The sequence below is a fragment of the Heterodontus francisci genome, chromosome 9 (genome assembly GCF_036365525.1).
Source record: "Heterodontus francisci isolate sHetFra1 chromosome 9, sHetFra1.hap1, whole genome shotgun sequence".
Classification (NCBI taxonomy): Eukaryota; Metazoa; Chordata; class Chondrichthyes; order Heterodontiformes; family Heterodontidae; genus Heterodontus; species Heterodontus francisci.
The window spans coordinates 57,607,227-57,630,313 of NC_090379.1; the positions used below are offsets into that span (position 1 = coordinate 57,607,227).

Here is a 23,087-nt window from a genome sequence, read left to right on the forward strand (position 1 = left end):
TGACCTTTTGTATAATAATAATCAAGTAAACAACAGTCAACATGAATTCAAAAGGGGAGACTATTGTCTGATTAACCTTCCTTGACTTCTTTGAGGAAGTGGCAACCCACATGGACTGTGGAAAGCCCTATGGCATGTTGTACCTCAACTTCCAAAATGTTTTTGACAAAGCTCCACTCAGAAGGCTATTAATTAAACTCAACACTGTTGGGATTCAGGGTTAATTCCTAAGAATGGATAAGAAACTGGCAAGAAACAACTAGGAGCGGACCGGTATAAAGAGCGAGGCCGGGAGCAGAGTATAGTCTGTCTCTGTCTCTAATTCCTAAGAATGGATAAGAAACTGGCAAGAAACAACTAGGAGCGGACCGGTATAAAGAGCGAGGCCGGGAGCAGAGTATAGTCTGTCTCTGTCTCTCTTTTCTCACTGAGTCAATGAACCAAATGGGAGGGGAAAAAATCGCTTAGTGACATTATCACATGAGGAGATGCGCGGGGGTGAGTCTACAGATATGCATTTAATTGAATCAATCTATAAAGTAAGCTAGATCAATTAATTAGTATAAAAACTAAAAGTAAAGCAATTTGGAAAAAATACATAAACTTTAACATTAACATAACATGACATAAATCTTATACATTGTATATTGGATAATTGATATAATTATGATCAGTGTTTAATGAATTAATCAGATTTGGGGGATAAAGAGGGATAGTGATATTAAAAGGCTTATGATTATTCATTAAATTAAAATTTGAGATGTATGATATTAAGAGTTAACTAAAGTGTTTAAGTTAACTTACCTATGAAATAAAGTGATATCAGTACAAAGGAAGGAGCAGATTGCTGAGTAGCTGGTGAGTGTTTATTTAAGTCTTAAGTTTATTTCTCCTAATTTAATAAGTAGTCCAATAAATAGAAGCATGGCAGGGCACCTTTGTGCCATGGAATGTGCATCCTGTGCAATATGGGAACTCCAGGACACTTCCCATGTCCTGGCAACCACATGTGCAGGAAATGTCATCAGCTGAGGAAGCTTGAGCTCTGGGTTTCGAAGCTTGAGCAGCAGTTGGAGGCTGAAAGCTGGTTAGTCTGTTTCGGGGGTGGTCACCCTGTGACCACCAGACAGTCAAGGAGGAATAGGCAGGTAGTGCAGGAGTCCCCTGAGTGCATCTTGCTCTTCAACCAGTATTCAGTTCTGAATACTGGTGAGGATGATGGTTCCTCTGGGGAATGCAGCCAGAGCTAACCATCACCACATGTGGCTCAGCTTTACAAGGGGACAGGAGGAAGAATGGGAAAGCAATAGCAATAGGGGATTCTGTAGTTGGGGGAATAGGAAGACATTTCTGTGGCCATGGACGTGATTCCAGGATGGTTCCCTCCCTGGTGCCAGATTCCAGGACTTCACTGAGTGGGTGCAGAATATTCTGAAGGGGGAGGGTGAACAGCCAGAGGTTGTGGTCCATATTGGTACAAATGGCATACTAGAAAAAGGGATGAGGTCCAGAAAGCAGATTTTAGGGAGGTAGGAAACAGATGACGAAGCAGGACCTCAAAGGTTGTGAACTCCATATTACTCCCAGTGCCATGTGCTAGTGAGTATAGAAATAGGAGGATAGAGCAGATGAATACTTGGCTGGAAAGATGGTGCAGGAGGGAGGGCTTCAGATTCCTGGCACATTGAAACTGGTTCTGGGAGGTGGGACCTGTACAGACTAAAAGGGAATATTTAATTCAGGTTTATTGTGCATGTATGTAAATGCACGCCGTGTGATAAATTAGCTTGGTGAGCTGCAGGCGCAAGTAACCACATGGGAATATGATGTTGTGGCTATAAGAGAGACCTGGCTCAAAAAAGGGCATGATTGGGTGTTAAATATTCCTGAATACAAGCTGTCCAGGTAAGAAAGAAAAGAAAGGAGGAGGCATGGCAGTATTGATTCAGGAGAATATTACAGTGCTAGAAGGAGAGGATGTCCTAGAGGGGTGAAGAACAGAATGTATTTGGTTAAAGTTAAGAAACAATAGAGGTGCCATTACAATTCTATAGGCTGCCAACTAGTTGGAAAGAAATAGAGGAGCAAATTTGCAGGGAAATTAGAGATGTGCAAGAACTATAGAGTACTGATAATGAGGGACTTCAATAATCCTAATATAAACTGGGATAATAGTTTAAAGGGCATAGCGGGGGAAGAGCTTCTGAAGTATATTCAGGAGAATTTTCTTGACCAGTACGTTTCCAACCCAATGAGAAAGGAGGCATTGCTGGATCTGATTCCTGGGAATGAGATGGGTCAAGTGGATCAAATATCAGTAGAGGAACATTTAGGGAACAATGATCATAGTATTACAAGATTTAAATTAACTCTGGAAAAAGACAGAGAGCAATCTGGAGTAAAAATACTTAATTGGAGGACTGCCAATTTCAGTGGGTTGAGATCAGACCTGTCCCAGTAAATTGGAATGAAAGATTGGCAGGCCAAACTGTAATGGAACAATGGGCTACCTTTAAAGAGATGATTTGCGTACAGTTGAGGTACATTCCCACAAGGGGGAAAGGTAGGGAAAACAAAGCCAGAGCTCCCTGGATGACAAAAGAGAAACAGAATAAAATGAAGCAGAAAAAGGGTGTATATGACAGATGTCACTTACAAGTGAGAACCAGGCTGAATGTAGACAGTTTAGAGGAGAAGTGAAAAAGGAAATGAGAGGTAAAAAGAGAGTATGAGAAGAGACTGGAAGCTAGCATAAAAGTGAATCCAAAAGTCTTCTATAGGCATATAAATAATAAAAGAGTAGTTAGAGTAGGGGTGGGACTGATTATGGACGAAAAATGGGATTAACTCATGGAGGCAGAGGGCATGGCTGAGGTCCTAAATAAATACTTTGCATCTGTCTGGATCAAGGAAGAAGATGCTGCTGGAGTTATGGTGAATGAAGAAGTAATTGAGATACTGTATGGGCTGAAAATTGATAAAGATGTAATAGAAATCGTGGCTGCACTTAACATTAATAAGTCACTAGGACCAGATGGGATGCTGAGAGAAATAAGGGTGGAAATTGCAGAGGTACAGGTCATAATCTTTCAGTCCTCCTTAGATACAGGATGATGGCAGAGGACTGAAGATCTGCAAATGATATAGCCTTGTTCAAGAAAGGTTATAAGGATAAACCCAACAACCACAGGCCAGTCAGCTTACCTTTGGTGCTGGGCAAGTGTTTAGAAACAATAATCCGGGACAAAATTAACAGTCACTTGGACAAGTGTAGATTTGTTAAGGAAAGCCAGCACGGATTTGTTAAAGGCAAATCGTGTTTCACCAACTTGATTGACTTTTTGATGAAGTAACAGAGAGAGTTGATGAGGGTAATGTGGTTGATGTGGTGTACATGGACTTCCAAAAGGTGTTTGATAAAGTGCCATATAATCGGCTTGCCAGCAAAGTTGAAGCCCATGGAATAAAAGGGACAGTGGCAGCATGGATACAACGTTGGTTGCATGACAGGATACAGAGAGTCGTGGTGAGCAGTTGTTTTTCAGACTGGAGGCAGGTATACAGTGGGATACCCCAGGGATCAGTATTAGGACCACTGATTTTCTTAATGTATATTAATGATTTAGATTTGGGCATGCAGGGCACGATTTCAAAATTTGCAAATGACACAAAAATTGGAAGTATTGTAAACTGTGAGAAGGATAGTGATGGACTTCAAGAGGGCATAGACAGGCTGGTGGAATGGGCAGACATGTGGCAGATGAAATTTAACGCAGAGAAGTGTGAAGTGATACATTGTGGCAGGATGAGCAAGGAGAGACAATATAAACTGGATGCAGGAACAAAGAAACCTGGGGGTATATGTGCATAAATTATTGAAGGTGGCAGGGCAGGTTGAGAAAGCTGTTAGTAAGGCATACCGGATCCTAGGCTTTAAAATAGAGGCATAGAGTACAAAAGCAAGTAAGTCATAATGAAACAAAAACAAGAAATGCTGGAATCACTCAGCAGGTCTGGCAGCATCTGTGGAAAGAGAAGCAGAGTTAACGTTTCGGGTCAGTGACCCTTCTTCGGAACTGACAAATATTAGAAAAGTCACATTATAAGCAAGTGAGGTGGGGGTGGGGCAAGAGATAACAAAGGAGAAGGTGCAGATTGGACCAGGCCACATAGCTGACCAAAAGGTCACCGAGCAAAGGCAAACAATATGTTAATGGTGTGTTGAAAGACAAAGCATTAGTACAGATTAGGTGTAAATACACTGATTATTGAACAGCAGCAAGTGCAAACCTGAAAAAAACCTGAAAAAAACAGTGGGTAAGCAAACTGAACAAACTAAGATGAAATGAAATAAATGCAAAAAAAAAGGATTGTAAAAAATGTAAAAAAGAATGTGAAAAAAGGAAGAAAAACTAACTAAAAATGAAAGTAAAATGGGGGGCTGTCATGCTCTGAAATTATTGAACTCAATGTTCAGTCCGGCAGGCTGAAGTGTGCCTAATCGGTAGATGAGATGCTGTTCCTCGAGCTTGCGTTGATGTTCACTGGAACACTGCAGCAATCCCAGGACAGAGATGTGAGCATGAGAGCAGGGGGGAGTGTTGAAATGGCAAGCAACCGGAAGCTCAGGGTCCTGCTTGCGGACTGAGCGGAGATGTTCTGCAAAGCGGTCACCCAGTCTGCGCTTGGTCTCCCCAATGTAGAGGAGACCACACTGTGAGCAGCGAATACAGTATACTACATTGAAAGAAGTACAAGTAAATCGCTGCTTCACCTGAAAGGAGTGTTTGGGGCCTGGGATAGTGAGGAGAGAGGAGGTAAATGGGCAGGTATTACACCTCCTGCGATTGCAGGGGAAGGTGCCCTGGGACGGGGACGAGGTGGTGGGGGTAATGGAGGAGTGGACCAGGGTGTCGCGGAGGGAACGATCCCTTTGGAATGCTGACAGGGGAAGGGAGGGGAAGATGCGACTGGTAGTGGCATCACGCTGGAGGTGGCGAAAATGGCGGAGGATGATCCTTTGGATATGGAGGCTGGTGGGATGAAAAGTGAGGACAAGGGGAACTCTGTCACGGTTCTGGGAGGGAGGGGAAGGGGTGAGGGTAGAGGTGCGGGGAATGGGTCGGACACGGTTGAGGGCCCTGTCAACCACAGTGGGGAGAAATCCTCGGTTGAGGAAAAAGGAGGTCATATCAGAAGCACCGTCATGGAAGGTAGCATCATCAGAGCAGATGCGTCGGAGATGGAGAAACTGGGAGAATGGAATGGAGTCCTTACAGGAGGTAGGGTGTGAAGAAGTGTAGTCGAGGTAGCTGTGGGAGTCGGTGGGCTTATAATGGATATTGGTAGACAACCTATCCCCAGAGATGGAGACAGAGAAGTCGAGGAAGGGAAGGGAAGTGTCAGAGATGGACCATGTAAAGGTGAGAGAAGGGTGGAAATTTGAACCTTTTTAAAACACTGGTTCGGCCTCAACCAGTGTATTGTGTCCAATTCTGGGCACTACACTTTTGGAAGTATGTGAAGGCTTTAGAGAGGGTGCAGAAAAGATTTACGAGGATGGTTCCAGTTTAAGGGGCTTCAGTTACATGGCAGATTGGAGAATTTGGGATTGTTCTCCTTGGAGAAGAAAGGGTTGAGAAGCGTTCAAAATCATGAAGGGTCTAAACAGAGTAGATAGAGGGAAATTGTTCCCCCGGGTGGAAGGGCCAAGAACCAGAGGACACAGATTTAAGGTTATTGGCAAAAGGCAACTTAAGGAAAAGGTTTTTCAGACAGCGAGTGGTTGGGATCTGGAATGCATTGCCTGAGAGTGTGATGGAGGCGGGTTCAATTGTGGCTTCAAAAAGGAATTAGATAATTATCTAAGAGAAAAATAGCAGGGATGGGTGAGGCAGGACAGGGGGAACTAGCTAAATTGCTGACACCAGCTGGCACAGACTAGCCTCCTGTGCTGTAATCATTCTATTATTCTCCAAAGATGCTTAAGTTCTGAAGTGGGGCTTGATCCCACAGCCTGACTGGGAGGCAAGGATGCTGCCAACTGAGCCAGCTACAGAGTCCTAACCAACGCCACAGAGACAAATATAGCTTCGGAGACTGGAAATATTCACGGATTTGTGGTGCTGGGCAAAGGTGAACTAAACGCGTGCGGATGTTTTTGTAGCGCTGCGCTTGCCGTACGTGCCGCCAGTATCCGGCGCTTGCTGGGAGGCCGATGGCTGCGGTGTTCCTGGTGATGTTGTACGAATATTCGCCGCTTTTCTACATCACCCTCATCTTCCTGTGCTTTTTTGTAACGACCGCTGTGATACTGGGATGGTAAGTGTCGAAATAAGGTGCTGTGAATTAAATTCGTTGCTGGTGCTCGAGCCCTGACATTAACGAAGCCATCACTTTATTTCCCAAACCAGGTTTGTTTGGGACATTCCTGTAATAATCCGGAATTCGGAGGAGACAGAGTCCGGGGCCAGGGTGCAGAGAAAACGCATGGTCCAGGTGAAAAACCCATTTACGCTGGACATTATAAACTCCGTTACTGCATCAGTTACAGGTAACCGGACATTGTCAGAATGTTTTTTAATGGTTTCTCTCCGACTAGCGCTGCAAGGAAGATGTGGCTCTGTCTTCAAAATACTTAACTAAACTAATTCGTCCTATTAACGCCCGTTTTCTGGGAGCGATTTTAACCTGTCAGGGAGCAGTACTCACAACACTTAATTCTTAACAGCAACTGGTATTTATATAGCGCCTTGAACGTAATAAAACGGCCCAAGGCGCTTCACAGGAGCATTATGAAACAAAATAGGACACCGAGCCACATAAGGAGATATTAGGTCAGATGGCCAAAAGCTTGGTCAAAGAGGAAGGCTTTAAGCATGTCTTAAAGGAAGAAAGTGAGTCAGAGTAGGGAGTGTCAAGAAAACATGATGTGAGGGAGAGGGAGTCCCAGAATGCTACTATTTGAAGAATGAGGTGCTGATGAGGAAGTAGAGGCCTTCCCATAGACGTGCAGATGAAGAGTGGACAGTGTTTCAACCACTAGTGGTGTCACCAAGGTACCATAGGGAAATGCTAAAAATAGCCCACGGACTTTCAAACGGCTGGACATATCGGTGTACAAAAAAACACAAGCCCACATAAGACAGCATTTTGACTGGCTAAAACTGCACAAAGATATGGTGGAGTTGTGTAAAAATTGCCACACATTCCAGTTTGTGGGGAAGCTCCAACCTGCAATAAAACCTGCACCCCTAATTTCCATACTGGCTTCTGGGGAACCATTCAACAGAGTGCTGGTGGATTGCTGTAAAAAGGGGTCTACCAGTATCTTCTCACCATTATGGATGTGGCTACCTGATTCCCAGAGGCCATTCCCCTAAAAACTATCTCTGCAAAGGTAGTGGTGGAGGGGATAACTCAATTCTTTACCAGATATGGGCTGCCTGCTGAGATCCAGTCTCATCAGGGCACGAATTTCATGTCTGAAATCTTTCAAAAAGTCAGGGGTAATCTGGGCAGAACCCAGCTAAAGTCCTCAGCCTACCACGCACGGTCACAAGGGGCTTTGGAATGATACCAGACCCTAACGACAATGATCAGGGCATACTGCTACGAGTACCCCCATGACTGGGATAAAGGGCTGCGATTTCTCCTGTTTGCCACTTGAGACTCAACAATGAGTCCTCTGGCTTTAGTCCCCTTGAATTCGTTTATGGACACGAGGTGAGAGGTCCTCTTAAACTAATAAGGGGAAGTTTTTGGGACATAGGGATGAGACTTCCATGTTAGACTACATTTCCATGATCTGGGAGTGGCACATGAGAGCCTGTGCAGTGGCTTGGGAGCACCTAAAGACCTAATAGGCAGCTATGAAAAGACAAGCAGACATATGCCAAGGCCAGAACATTTCAGCCTGGAGACCATGTATTAGAATTACTCCTAAATCAGGATGAACCCCTGAAAGCCTGGTTTAGTGCTCCTTACTGACTGGCAAAAAGGATTAGACAGGTAAATTATTTGATTGACACCCCAGACTAAAGAAAAAAAACTAAGGCTGCGCCACATTAAATGTTAAAACAATACTACAGTCGGGAAAGGGACAGACAAGCACAGGTCTGTCAAGACAGTAGACAGTCGGGATGAACAGGACAATGAGGACAAGCTAGAGGAGGGCTTGGGGGATTCCCAAATTTAACCCCCTCCTGCCCGATCAGCCAACACCGAAGTGTTGAATAACCTAGACACCACGCTCTCCTATATAAAGGCAGAATTAAGAGAAGCCCTAGCAAGGCTGCTCGCCGCATTTAAGGAAGTCTGCAAGGACGACAGGATGCACAACCATAACCCTACATGATGTGGAGGTAGGAGAGACCCCTCCCATAAAACAGAACCCCTATCGCATGGGTACCAAGAATCTGGCCCAGGTTAAGGATGAAATATAGTACATGCTAGAAAAAAAAACCTGATTGGCCCCAGTCAGAGCAGCTGGATTTCCTCACCCAGTTGTGCTAATGCCCAAGCCAGATGGCTCTACAGGGCTATTTTGATTAGTAAGGTCAATTCAGTGACCAGAGCTGATTCGTCTCCCATTCCTCACCTGGAAGGCTGCATTGATAGAGCAGGGAATGCCACAATAATAACAGAAATAGACTTGCTAAAAGGATATTAGCAGGTTCCCATAACACCCCGAGCCAAAGAGATCTCAGCTTTTGTCACCCCAAATGGCCTATTCCAGTGCCATGTGACGCCCTTTGCTTTAAGGAATGTCCCAGCCTCCTTCCAAAGTCTGATGAACCAGGTAGTGGCTGGCCTACCAAACTGTGTAGTATACCTAGATGGATTTGCTGGTATACAAAGAAACCTGGTGGGACCTCTTAGTCCAATTAGACACCCTCTTCCAACAGTTACATTCAGCTAACCTAGTAGTAAACCTCGCAAAAAGCGAGTTTACTAAAGCTCAAGTGACCTACCTCGGGTATGTTGCAAGTCAAGGACAAATACTGACAATATTGAAAATGCTAGTCCCTTGAATGAAACAGGACTCATTTCAATGTTAATAGAGAGCAGGTGATGCTCATTATAGTTTTGTATTTTAGGGCTTGGTTTTTGCCCAGTTGGGAAATTGCCTCTGGACAGAGAGTTAATTCAGAAGGAAAGAGTGGGAACTGATGTTTGGACTGAACAATGAATTGCCAATAAAACAGTTGTGGATCAGAGACTGTCATTCGCTTCCTCATTTTGGTGACTGGACATCTGCTTGTTTACCAAGTGCTGCCCAGGGCAGCAAAAGTACAAGCTCTGATGATTTTCCTGTCCCCACAACAAAAAAGGAAATCATGCGTTTTGTGGGGATGTGCGGGCTTTACCGCAAGTTTGTTCCAAACTTCAGCCCTATAGCTGCCCCACTGACCGACTTACTGCAGAAAAGAGCCACAGTAGTGTGGTCAGAGAGGTGCCAAACAGCTTTCAAGAGGTTAAAAGCCATATTAACAAATGAACCGGTTCTGACCGTTCCCAACTTTAATAAACCCTTTAAAGTGGCAACTGATGCTAGTGACCTAGGAATAGATGCTGTCCTGCTCCAAGACATGAGGCAGGCATTGAGAAACCAGTAGGGTACTTCTCCAAAAAGTTAAACCGACACCAAAAGAGATATGCCATTGTGGAGAAAGAGGTGCTGGGAATGTTGCTAGCTCACCGGCACTTTGACATCTATGTGCAAAATGGATATAGGGAGACTGTGATTTATACAGATCATAATCCTCTAACTTTTGTGGAGAAATTCCAAAATCAAAATGCCAGGCTGTTTTGATGGAGCCCGCTCTTAAAACCCTACCATTTAAAAAAAATTACGCACATTGCAGGGAAAAACAATGTAATTGCTATTGCATTGTACAGGGTCTAACCCAACACATAACCATCCCAGACAAACTCCAAAAAAATAAAAATTAAATCAGCATAGCTGTTGCAGGCAAAGCCAGCTGCAGAAATTCTAAAATTAATGAGTGAATTTGAGGTGTGAGTGAGAATAAATGTGTGGTTTCTTTCTTTTCCACCCCTTTAATGAAATGTTCCTATCATCACATTTCATTCCGTGTGGTGGAAAGTGTCAAGAAAACATGATATGCCAAATGAGGATTTTTAATTAATTGGTTGGAAACTTACATTAAATTTTAATGGGAAAACCCCTGCAGTTAAGTGTTTAAAAAAACAAAGTGATTCCTGACAATGCAGCCGGCCACTGACGTCATCAGGCTACGCCAAGGTGCGCACATACGCAGACGGGTTCCTGCTCTCTGCGCGTGCGCTGCGTTCCGACTTGCCAGGACTGGTTAGCGCATGCGCCAATGATGTCAAAGCATGACGGGTGCATCTTCGGGCAGTGCGCCAGGTTGGCCTCCGCGCATGCGCTTTACGCGTACAGCAATGCAACGCGAACGTGTATTCACCCGAGCATCAAGCTTCGCTCCCCCCATGCTGTTCTCTCCGGCCGCTCCGTTCTCTCCGGCCGCCCCGCTCCCCCCTCGCCGTTCTGTCCGGCCGCCCCGCTCCCCCCTCGCCGTTCTGTCCGGCCGCCCCGCTCCCCCCTCGCCGTTCTGTCCGGCCGCCCCGCTCCCCCCTCGCCGTTCTGTCCGGCCGCCCCGCTCCCCCCTCGCCGTTCTGTCCGGCCGCCCCGCTCCCCCCTCGCCGTTCTGTCCGGCCGCCCCGCTCCCCCCTCGCCGTTCTGTCCGGCCGCCCCGCTCCCCCCTCGCCGTTCTGTCCGGCCGCCCCGCTCCCCCCTCGCCGTTCTGTCCGGCCGCCCCGCTCCCCCCTCGCCGTTCTGTCCGGCCGCCCCGCTCCCCCCTCGCCGTTCTGTCCGGCCGCCCCGCTCCCCCCTCGCCGTTCTGTCCGGCCGCCCCGCTCCCCCCTCGCCGTTCTGTCCGGCCGCCCCGCTCCCCCCTCGCCGTTCTGTCCGGCCGCCCCGCTGCCCCCTCGCCGTTCTGTCCGGCCGCCCCGCTGCCCCCTCGCCGTTCTGTCCGGCCGCCCCGCTGCCCCCTCGCCGTTCTGTCCGGCCGCCCCGCTGCCCCCTCGCCGTTCTGTCCGGCCGCCCCGCTGCCCCCTCGCCGTTCTGTCCGGCCGCCCCGCTGCCCCCTCGCCGTTCTGTCCGGCCGCCCCGCTGCCCCCTCGCCGTTCTCTCCGGCTGCCCCGCTGCCCCCTCGCCGTTCTCTCCGGCTGCCCCGCTGCCCCCTCGCCGTTCTCTCCGGCTGCCCCCTCGCCGTTCTCTCCGGCTGCCCCCTCGCCGTTCTCTCCGGCTGCCCCCTCGCCGTTCTCTCCGGCTGCCCCCTCGCCGTTCTCTCCGGCTGCCCCCTCGCCGTTCTCTCCGGCTGCCCCGCTGCCCCCTCGCCGTTCTCTCCGGCTGCCCCGCTGCCCCCCTCGCCGTTCTCTCCGGCTGCCCCGCTGCCCTCCTCGCCGTTCTCTCCGGCTGCCCCGCTGCCCCCCTCGCCGTTCTCTCCGGCCGCCCCGCTGCCCCCCTCGCCGTTCTCTCCGGCCGCCCCGCTGCCCCCCTCGCCGCCCTCTCCGGCCGCCCCGCTGCCCCCCTCGCCGCCCTCTCCGGCCGCCCCGCTGCCCCCCTCGCCGCCCTCTCCGGCCGCCCCGCTGCCCCCCTCGCCGCCCTCTCCGGCCGCCCCGCTCCCCCCCTCGCCGCCCTCTCCGGCCGCCCCGCTCTCCTCCTCTCTGCTCTTTCCGGCTGCTCCGTTCCACCCCCCCCCCCCCGTCCCCGGCCCGCTCGTTCTCTCCCTCCCGGCATTGTGTGCTGCCATGTGTTTAGGTTAGGTTGTCTTCGTGTGATTATTTGTGCAGCGCCATCTTTAGTCCTGGCAGCTGCCTGAACTCGCAGACTGTGACGTTTTAGTGGCACATGCTGCATTTGCGCATGTGCCACTGCAGCGCCACCTAGTGGTAGCATTGTCAGCAAACGCAGCCTTAAAAAAACTGGCATCTAAGCTGGCCACTGCAATTTGCATCTGACACACCCTTTTATATTCCAAAAGATCCAACCAGAGACACAGATTGAGCAGTATGGACCCAGGACAATGGCTTCCTCTAAGTGATTGAACATGGCATTCAAGGCAATCCTAACACCTTGACCCGGAAAGAGCAAACCCCCTCCAAATGTAAATTGGCATCCTGGGACCTGTGGAGCCAATTCCTAACCTTGAATTTCATTAGAAAGTTTCAGAAAACCTGAAGCAGTCATGTGACTGTCTGTCCATCTCTGGAGAAGCTGTTTTTTTTCCTTGAATAAAGAGACAAGCCAGTAACACACTCTTTCCCCAGCTAACACAAGTTTGAAAACCGTCTGTGACTGTGAATCCCTCCAAGCCAACAGTTCTATCAAAAATATACTATATAATATTTCCAAATATTGTTCATTATTGGAAAGCTTACCAACACATCTACTTTGTTGCATGCTGTTTCCCTTGGTTTCTGATAAGTATTTCTGCTGTGCAGCAAAGCAGCAGCATGCAGTTATGGCAATCTATATTTAATTTGAAGGTATTTCTGTTTGGTCAGCCAAAACCTTGAGGGATTAGCTCTGATCCCTGACGCTCAGAATTATGACCGCTGTTGAAATTCAGACTGTAATTACTTTGTAAAGTCTGGAGCCAGTATCTCAAGAGGGCAATGTGTGGTTGGCAGATCTGAGATAGAATGCTGGCATCATCTCACCTTGAACTCATCACTTAAAGTGGGCCAAAAATTGCTGGAAAATAATGATGCATTATAGTTTGTAAAAAATCCAGCAATTTGTGAAGAGGAGGTATGCCATGAGTACTGATTTTCCACAAATTGCTGTACAATCTCCGCCATTATTTTTCGACAAAATAGAAAAAATTGCCATCACGACATGAAGCTCCCCAGTGAAGTTCATTGCATGTCATGAAATTGCTAGATTAATGTCAATGCAAATTAATCTTGCCAGCTGCCATTTAGGGCTGGTAATTCTTGTGTAAGGACCCTGTTGGTGACTTAATTTATGGTCCTGCTGTGACACTCCATCTTGGAGGCCCAGAAGTGGAACAATGAAGCCGTGGAGTCACGTTGCAGTAGGTAGAGAATTGTTCCTCAAGATTTTTTTTAAAGTTTTTATCTGTCTCGGCAGTATTTTTGTGCCAGCCTTGCCATCCAAACACCTGTTAATGTTGGAAGGGAGCAATTTAGTAAAACTGTTTTGACACTCCTGCAAATAAGGTAGATTTAGTTTAGTTTAGTTTAGTTTAGAGATACAGCACTGAAACAGGCCCTTCGGCCCACCGAGTCTGTGCCGACCATCAACCACCCATTTATACTAATCCTACACTAATCCCATATTCATATCACATCCCCACCTGTCCCTATATATTTCCCTACCACCTACCTATACTAGGGGCAATTTATAATGGCCAATTAACCTACAAGTCTTTGGCATGTGGGAGGAAACCGGAGCACCCGGAGGAAACCCACGCAGACACAGGGAGAACTTGCAAACTCCGCACAGGCAGTACCCAGAATCGAACCCGGGTCCCTGGAGCTGTGAGGCTGCGGTGCATTTGTTTCAGAAAATAATTTTGCAATGCAGTATGAGTAATTTGAGTCATGACATGGTAAGTGTAGCATGTGAGAAAAAAAAATGACTTTGAACATGTGATTCCTAAAGCCCTCAGCCACTGGCGTTGGCGTCACCTGATGTCTGGATCTGTCATCAACGAATCGATAGAGATTGATTGCTAGCAAGTCCATTATCATTGTATCATGTGATTACCAGGATTTAAGTTTCCTTTAAAAGTTTAAGTTTATTAATGTGTGCCCATTTAAGAAGGGGGCACTCATTACCTTCTTTTAAGTGATTTAAAACCTGTCATCAGTTAATAAAAGATTTAAAAGGTGCAATTGATGGACCTTGGGCTCCTCGTCTAATAATTCTGGGGTTCGTATGAAAACAATTCCATTGTTCCTGATCTTGATAGGTGCCCAGAGCCACTGCTTCTTTACTTCGTGGGTGAAGAATGTTTTGTACATTTCACACATCTGCCCTACTATTCACTAACTGCTCATGAATCAATACAACAATTCCCAAACACAACTGGGCTACAATGACCTCTTATGTTTGCTGTTTTTTATTTTTATTTACTTCTCCTTTCTGTCTCATTTTGTGTCTCAATTACAAAAAGATAACAATACAAATAAAAATGTTGAATATTCACAGGCTATCCTATGAGGATGGGTGTGAGGCTGCCTATCCTGTTGCCTTAGGCTGATTTGGAGGAAGTTGCCAAAGAAACAAAGGTTGACAAAACCACACTTTCTATTTAAATTACAATGCCTAATTTGTTCAACATTTTTTCAGAATAGTTTAAGTTTTATATTTAATAAAATTCTCTTAATAGCATGGGCATGAAAATTCAAGGCCTCAGAAATGATAGCTTTGAATTACGTCAAGTATAGCTAAAGTTATTGCCTGAAGAATGTTAAGTAGAAGAGGAGAACATCAAGAGAGTTCCCATATGAATAACCTTTTGGCTTGAAAAATATGAGGAAAACTGAGGTAAGTAAATTTGTATTCTCTCCCCAACCAAAGCACATGACCTATGCATGGAATTGATGTCCAAAGCAAGGATCCTTTTTGATCTGAGTTGTCAATAGCTTATCATTTATCTCCTATTTTGAACCTAATCTCCTTTCTGGCTGTGTTTCTTTGTGAAATGAATGTGGATAGTCTTCAAAATTCTCAGTTTTCTTGAGGCCACAGCATTAAAATAAATGCCATTCAGCACTAACTGTAATTTTGACTGAGGCTATAAGGATATGTGAGAAATAGAAGTGCCATGCATCTGCAGTTGAAGATCCTCTTCTGATTCTGGATTAAAGTGCATTTTTGGAACCATGTAGAAGAAGAATTACCGTAAATCTAACTGGGAATGAAATTGTACTTTACAGCAGTATGATTTAGTTTGCCTACTGAACAAATATTACACTGGCAGATTAAGTGGCAGCAGTTACAAAGAATTTTTGAGATATAACTAGATGCATCATATTGTAATTGTATTGGAATGCTGTAAAGGTTTTGATGAATCTAAGAAATAACTACGTCATTTATGACCTTTGTCTTAACAGTTGACCATTATAGACCAAGTTCAATCTTTTTAATGTAGTAAGCATAAACCTTGATGCAATCTTGAACACAGTATGTGTAGTAAATACAAATCTAAGCACACTAAAGTTATTTAGGACAGAATTTTTTTTTTCTACCAATATTATACTTTGGCACTTTAAGTCCATTACTGGGAAAGGAATTGAAAGGGTTAACAATTCCCACAGGATTAAAGAGGTGATGAGAGGGCAATAACATTTGTTCAAGTTCGTCTTTAACATTAATGAAAGAGATAAATCTGTTTTCACTTAGTTATAAACTAGCATGAGGAGTGGAGAGAGGAATAGAGGGATATCGGGTGAGGACAGAGTCAGGATTATTGATACCCCATGGATTTAATTGCCAACACCTATGATTTACATGTGAAACATTGCTACTAGATATTAGAGTGCAATGGATGGGCTGCTGTTACTAGAATTATTTCTCAGCATGACTCAATCATCTTCAGAAGAGGAGGAATGAAAAGTAAGGTGGAAGGGGCAGGAGAAAATGTATGTATTAGAGTACCAACAGGTGATGCTGCAGATTGGAGAGATGCAGAATCAATATTTTGCTGAATTCCAGATCTTAGTTGTATTGCTTCTGAGAAGGTGGGAAAAATAATCAGGATGATTTGTCACTGACACATTGTGATCCTTGCCTGTAAGCTGGTCTGGCTGCAGATCTGTCTTTATCACATATCTTCTTTGGGGATCAGAGAAAAAGCTGAGAATGGAGGGTAATGGAAAGTGTTAAATGCTATCAAGCGTTCCTGTGTCTTCACAACCTATTTCTGAAGGTGTGGGGTAACTTGGTTGTACATTTGCTTATTTGTTACTTAGTCAGACGTGAAAATTGGGATTACTTTCCAACCACACAGTTTCTGCACATCTAAAAATAGTAAGTTTAACAGCTTGTCAAAGAACTCTTTTTTTAAATTATTACTCATTGGAATAGTAAATATTACATGCCAGCATTAAACCTCCTGTTTTTATAGGTAACAAGGATGTGGTCCCTGTTTCAATCTGTATTCTGTACTTACGAGACTTTAACAGTAAATGTTTAGACTGAGTTATAGCGCTCACCATTTAACCTAAAATATACAAATTTTAATCCTTTTATTGACATTTTGCAGGATTATGTATGTGCTTTTTAAAGAATGATTACAGTGAAAAATTCTCTTTTTTTTACATTTTGTTGAACTAAACTGCACTCTGGTACTACTGATTCACCCATATAAAACTTGGTAAATTTATTAAATGGCTAAATCTCACCTATATTTTAAATATACAATGTAATTAATAATTAGAACAGAAATAGAATTTAATTAAAATCATAGCTTTCTTTTCATTTGAACTTTTTATTTATGACAAGTTTCTCTTCGTTCCTTGTCTGTCTCCATAGCCACCCTAAGCATCTTATTTTTCCCCAACTCAGGGTTTTCTTGCACTTTTCTATCACTTGAAATTGGAACAGTTCCTTTTTGTTTCACCTGCCAACTCTGCTGGTATTCTTTTGTACTTTCCCATCTGGTCAGTTTCACTGATGAGCAACTCTGTTTATCTTTTTGCCATTGCTTAAGATATTTTCTCTTTTTTTTCACCCCATTGATACTTCGATATACAATATAGCTGCCATTCTTGTTTTCTACTTGTGTCCCACATGCATTAATTTTTGGCTTTTTAAAATTCCCCTTCCTATTCTTTAACTGGAGAACTTGCCTCACTTTCCTTAGTCTTACTGAGAAACTGTCAGCTTGCCAGCTCCTTATTTCTACTGTGCTTATTTAAAACTGTTAAAGCATCACTATTGTGTATTTTAACGTGTACATTTGTGGTATCTAAAGGTATAGTGTTGCATTTTTGATACCTTTAAAATTAAAAGCAAATTGAAAATGCAGTTGCTTATGGACAATTTTTGTACTTTGCCTCATATTAAAACACTGAAGATACAAGATTTGATGTGAACAAGTCTACTGACTGCAATACACAGGAGATAATAGTGCTAGAATATGTCCATGTATAACGGGAACTTTTTCACCTTGAATGATATTGGAGACATAAACAAGGTCTGCCATATGTCTCAAAATCAAATCGGGTTTTCTGGAAGATACTAACTTTATAAGTCTTTGAAAAATTCATTTGTCAGTAACTATACTTTTAATTTACTTTTCAATGAGCTTGTCTGTGTAATGGGAATACTTTTGACTTAATTTGTTATCTCTGAAAAACAATTCTGCATTGCCTTGCAGGTGGAATAAGCCTCAAGTCTCATTGCACAGAGAAATGTATTTTGACTATCTACTGGGGATGCAATGTTCATAAACTTCATGAAGGATTACAAAAACATGTTTACTGCTTCAGAATAAAGGTGCCACAGAAACTAGAAGAAGTAATAGATAGAGAATATCTCCATCGAGAAAAATTTCTGTATCCTTTTTTTCATTTCTGATGAGTAAGTCACTGTTAAAGTTATGAATGTCATTAGATAATTTCAGATGGCATGCAGAAACATTAATTTATTCATCTAAACTTAGAACAAAAATAGATCAGTTAGAAAAATCTTCGTGTCATTTCAGTTTAGGAAATTGGCAAAAGAAATTAAAAGGTATTTACTAAGTTGGAATAGTCAATTTGGTTGAAAATTATTGTTGTGATTAAAAAGTATATTTTCTGGCATATAAAAATACAGAACTTGTAATATGCCACCAACCTCTCAACAACCTTTGCTGACAGTTGCTCTGCTGTGGTGCTTTCATAAATTATTAGAAAATACTGTTTGCACAGAACTGGGGAAACTGGACTATTAGAATCCTAAATAATGTACATGGAACCTATTCATTCCACTTGCTTGTAAATTCCAAATGACCCATGCACATTTGCTTTTCAATGTGATAATCATGGCTTACTTGTCTTAAGCTGACGTTGTTGAGTGAGTTTCACTTTTTGGATGGACCACTAGATGGAATGCAAACAGTGGCAGAATTTTGTGTGACTATGAAGTAATTAAGGAATGAATGTTTGTTCATAAGGTGTACAGTACTTCGTGACCCAAACTATCCCAGTCTGCAAGCTTGTGAAGATATGGTGACAAGCTAATGCTTTAGAAAACATTATGGTGAAGCAAATAACACTAAGACTTTTGTCTTGTAACATTAAAATTTGAGAACCGGCTGTACATTTTAGGAGTTATTTTCTTTAACGTATTGCACTAGTATTGAGAAACAAAATGAAGAAGAAAAGTTCTCTCAGTTGCCTGACTATTTAGCTATTAAAGATTTTGGGAATCTTCCTCGAACACGATATCCACTAGTAGCATTGTTGACATTAGCAGAAGAGGAGGACCAGGACATTTATGAAATTGTAAGTTTTTTTTAAAATGGCGTTGGGTTAAATGTTAGTTGAAAGTATTATTTTTTTGCCTGTCTGCCTTCCCCTGCAGACAGCAACATACCCTAAGATATGATTCCACTGGTGTAGAAGCCTATGATGCTTTGTTTAAGTAGTAATTCTTAAAATTAAATTTGCCATATAACACTGTTTTCAGCTCCCTCATCTTTTTCCCCAGTCTAGCCAGTCTAAGACTGAAAGTCAATGGTCCCCTTCTGCAGCCTTGGCTGAGAGAACGTGGAAGTGTCATGTCCGGTTTAATCAGAGGCTCAAAGCAGAATAAAAAATTATTACAAATATTTTAAGCCTATATTGTGATATAATCCAGATATTTCAGTGTGATAAAATTGGTTAAGAAGAGCATCCACCTGACTACCAGTACAAATTCAACATATTTAATTATTTTTTTTGCTATGTATAAACATAATCATTGAATTTCACCTATCTGACTCCTGTATCTCCAGGTTTCTATGATAACAGTAATTCATGTTCCTGATGAAAAATACAGACTCACCTGTCGAATCTTGTACCAGTATCTGCTGACTGCCCAAGGTCACATATATGACCTTAAGGTAGGTTTTGCATTCTGCCAGTTGTAGTGACTACAGGAGAATAGCATCAGCTATGTATGCTAATCTTTCACCTGTTATGGTTAATTACATTGAACACTCAAGGGTAAAACAGGTGCTAAAAAATCATGACTTGAATGCGTAATGCAATATAGCTAGCTTTTTAAAATCTTTCACCCTCTGCTGTGGCAAGCTATTTGATTATGGGGTTTGGCAGGGGGTGGGAGTGGTTGGCAACATTATAGCTGGTTACCAAGCATGAGCAATAGATAGATGGGCATCATTAGGAATCAGCTAAGTTCGCAATTAGGAATACAATTCCTGGCTTCCACGCCACACTCTTCTAGGTCAGGGAATATTAGATGAACATTTTGAAGCATAGCAATATGGGACCATGAGGAGTGTGCAGGACTGTGTAATTAGTTTTGGATTGCTTTACTTAAGAGCCAGCACAGACAAGATAGATAAAGTGGCCTATGTTGTAAACAGCTATGGTTCTAGAAGGCCAATTATACTCGTGCTGCTGCTCCAGCTGAGATAAATCAGCACAAACTAGGATTGGAACCTAGAATTTTGGTTGCCTGCAAGCCTTTAGCTAGTGAACTATTTGGCAAAACTCCATAGACATTGTTTGAAAGATATTTCAAAGAAAGATTAAACAATTTATCAGTGTTTTAAGGTAAACTTAGATACTGCTAAGTTACTTTGATAGATTAGTGGGAGTCTCTGAATGGACTTGCTCCCATTGCTTATATTGTTTAAATGACTGTGAAAATGAAACTTAATGCTTTTATTAAAATAAAAATCTGAGATTATGAATGCTATGCTTCCCAATTTTCTTTTTCTGTCCTTCATTGCCTTCCCAGGCCAGGCAACAATAGAAGGTGGGTGGGTGATCCACTCTCTAGAATCTGCCAGTGTTGCTCGTACCTAAATTCTAAGACCTAAATGAGAAAAGCTTGGTGATATCTTCTCTTTCAGTGAGGAGATATTTGGCCTCCATGGTGATTAAGCAAAGATTAGGAGCTCATTGTTGTGAAGATATGTAGGCAAACTCGTGGCATTATGCATGATTTCTTCACCATTCTATCTCAACATAGGCATAGTTGCATTTGAAAGATGAAGCCCTTTCCCGCTGGAGTGCTCACTTTTTTTTCTTGTCATGTCGCACCCTGTTTTTCAAAAGCCTCCTAAAACCTTTCTCCAATTTTTCCTTAACTCCCCCACACTAAGTTAATTTTTCCTACTTTGTGTCCATCTTTCTTTTTCAACCCAGAAAGGCATCTGAAATACTTTACTTTAAATGAAGGCTATAAAACATCGTCCCTGTTTACAATATAGTTTAACTGCTAACTTACTGTTTGTCTTCCTTCCTGTATCTCAGAATATTTCCCAGTGATATTCTCCCAGTTTTTGATCTCTTTCTTCCTTCACCTTTTTTTCTTCCTATGTGTTCCTGCTGCTGAAATGCTTCCTAATATAACTTGCAGGTTACTGTTTCTATCAGAAGGTGAAAAAATTCACTAAGTTGCATTACAAATACTAAACAGAAAAAAAGTTTATTGTATTGTCGTGAATCATTTGCGACACTGCAGATATAATAACAATCTAGACTAAAACTTCAGTGTAATACTGAAGGAATGGTGCAATGCCAAGATGGCATTTTTCAGATAAGGTAATATCTGTCTGTTCAGGTGGGCATAAAAGATCCTATGGTACTATTGAAGAAAGCCAGTGAGTTCTTTAGGTGTCCTGCATTTACCTACAAAACAATAGTGACTGTATGTGAAGTTCTTTGGGACATCCTGAATATTTCTGCAACTTCAGTGATTTGGCTCTGCCTGTTTAACAAATGCAGTGGTTAATTTTCATTTTTTTAAAAATTACATAACAATCTGTACCCTCCTTTTTAATGAAGTTTAAACTTTTGTTTACCCAGAGACTTTTTCTATCTGTTGATGAAAGCAGTTTACCTGCAGAACTGCCTTCAGAAACTGGCCTGGACAAAAAACTCCTGGAAAAATTTGGTACCACAGAAGAGGAGCTTGGCTCGCAAAAAGAAAGCAGCAAGGATTGTGTTGTGTGCCAGAATGCTCCTGTGAACTGGGTTCTGCTGCCCTGCAGACATGCTTGTTTGTGCGACTGTTGTGTAAATTACTTCAAGCAGTGTCCCATGTGCAGAGAGTTTGTTAGAGAATCATTTGCCCTCGTAAGTTCTGGAGTACGAACAGAGGAAGAAGTTGATGCAGTTAAAGACAAAGCTGATAATCAAATACTTGAAGGTATCTGGGAAGACCCAGATGAGGACAACATTCACAATGATGTAAATGAAAGGCTTGATCTTTAATGGAAAAAAAACTAGACAAATGTAACTTTTACAATATTGAAGGTCTATGTGCAATCTAGAGTTACAAAGCCTTGATGAAGGAGTTAAATAAGACGTGCTGTAATGCAGTTATGCAAGTTACTAAAGGCATTGGCATGCTGACTAGTTTAAAATAAGGACAGCATGTTTTCTTGTGTGGGGGGAAAAGCAAATGAATTATATTAACCAGTGGGTCAATAGTTTAAACTACTCCAGTAGCACAAAAGCATCTATACTGCTTAATCTAAATAAATTAGAATTTGACTTTTTTAAAACATTGGCTTATTCCTGCTAGTATCTTGCACCAGAAATTGTCTCAGGTTCTTGCTTTAGTAGTGTTGATATTTAGTATATTCAAATCTTTAACTTTTTATTGTTTGGAGATCAATTTATTGATTTTTCTATCTATCTAGAAGGATTTCATTACAACAAAACTCATCATGGACTGGATATTAACTCCAATTTAATGATAGGACCTGATTAGCATTTTTTAATCTCTGTTTCCCAGCTGCAGCCAGCCACATAGAGAGGCTGTCAGGTGGGTAGACCTTTAGCACAGGTTGCAGCAGAAAAGTGGAGAGGAGAGAGGGATTGGAAAGGTCAGGGTGAGGAGAGTGTGGAAATCGGAGGCCAGGGTTGAGGGAGATCCCGTGGAGGAGATCAGAGGTGTTATATTAGTGATTGCAAGGGTTGGGGGAAGATTGGAGATCGGAAGGGTTGGTTGTGGGGTGATCGGAATAATCGGGAGGTGTCTGATTGCAGGAAGTGGATGGCAGGCAAACTGAAAAGACACTTATTTCCCAGGATCCAGCAGTCCTCACCTCCCTTTTAGTTGCTGAGTTTCCCAAGGCCTAGAAAACTCAGCTAGCCAAGGTTAAATCTAAAATGGTGTTTAAACATGAGGTATGCAGATTTATTATAATATTTAAATAGCCAACCCCCACCCCCACCTCTGTTAAAACAGGATTTAGATTTTTTTTAACATCCCAAACCTGCCCGTTTTTGGGGGGTGGGGGAGTTTAAACACCACCTACGTTTCTGTATTTCTAGAGTCTTTTACGCTCTAAAGCTATCTTTTGAAGTAGGCACTGCACCCAGAAACTAAATAATACACTGTACAGTGAGTATATATAAGCTTTTTAAAATGAATTTGTATTTTGTAAACAATGATAATTATAGTATGTGGATTATTATCTTTTAGTCAATATTGATGGCTAAGAATGTAGATTATTTGGAATTGTATTATAAGTTGACAATTTGACAGAATAATAAAATTTATGGTGTATATATTTGTTTCAAAAAAAGCATTAAACTATGGATTACTTGTACAGTGCCTACAATGTAGTAACAGATTTTCCAGGTAGTCGCATGGAAAACACTCAATTTTTTTTATGAGCCATATACCATTACATTTCTACTTCAAACTATTCAGTAACTTTAAATTGCACAGCTCCGTTCATCCATTTTAAAATTGTTTCTTTTATGTTTTCTAATGACTGAGTACTGTATCTGCACACTTATCCTCGAGGGTTTCAGCTTCCAAGACTAAAAATTAGAAGTAGTCAGTTAGCTTTATGCTTCGCTGGAATATTAACGTTTTTTAGTTTTTAATT

General features: G+C 42.8%; 1 protein-coding gene across 2 annotated transcripts in view; it reads left to right on the forward strand.

Annotated features, from left to right (window-relative positions):
- cgrrf1 (cell growth regulator with ring finger domain 1) overlaps positions 1–22,776 on the forward strand; it is a 32,755-nt gene extending 9,979 nt beyond the window's left edge. Inside the window, exons 1-6 of one of the 2 annotated variants that reach the window (XM_068039165.1) lie at positions 6,161–6,321; positions 6,414–6,553; positions 17,403–17,580; positions 18,366–18,513; positions 19,005–19,112; positions 21,049–22,776. In XM_068039165.1, the coding sequence (XP_067895266.1) occupies positions 6,218–6,321; positions 6,414–6,553; positions 17,403–17,580; positions 18,366–18,513; positions 19,005–19,112; positions 21,049–21,456 (1,086 nt within the window). In that variant the 5' untranslated portion in view covers positions 6,161–6,217 and the 3' untranslated portion in view covers positions 21,457–22,776. Of the gene's footprint in view, positions 1–6,160; positions 6,322–6,413; positions 6,554–17,402; positions 17,581–18,365; positions 18,514–19,004; positions 19,113–21,048 lie in introns of those variants that run through there. The other variant, XM_068039166.1, reaches the window with a different exon arrangement.
- The last annotated feature ends 311 nt before the right edge of the window (positions 22,777–23,087 follow it).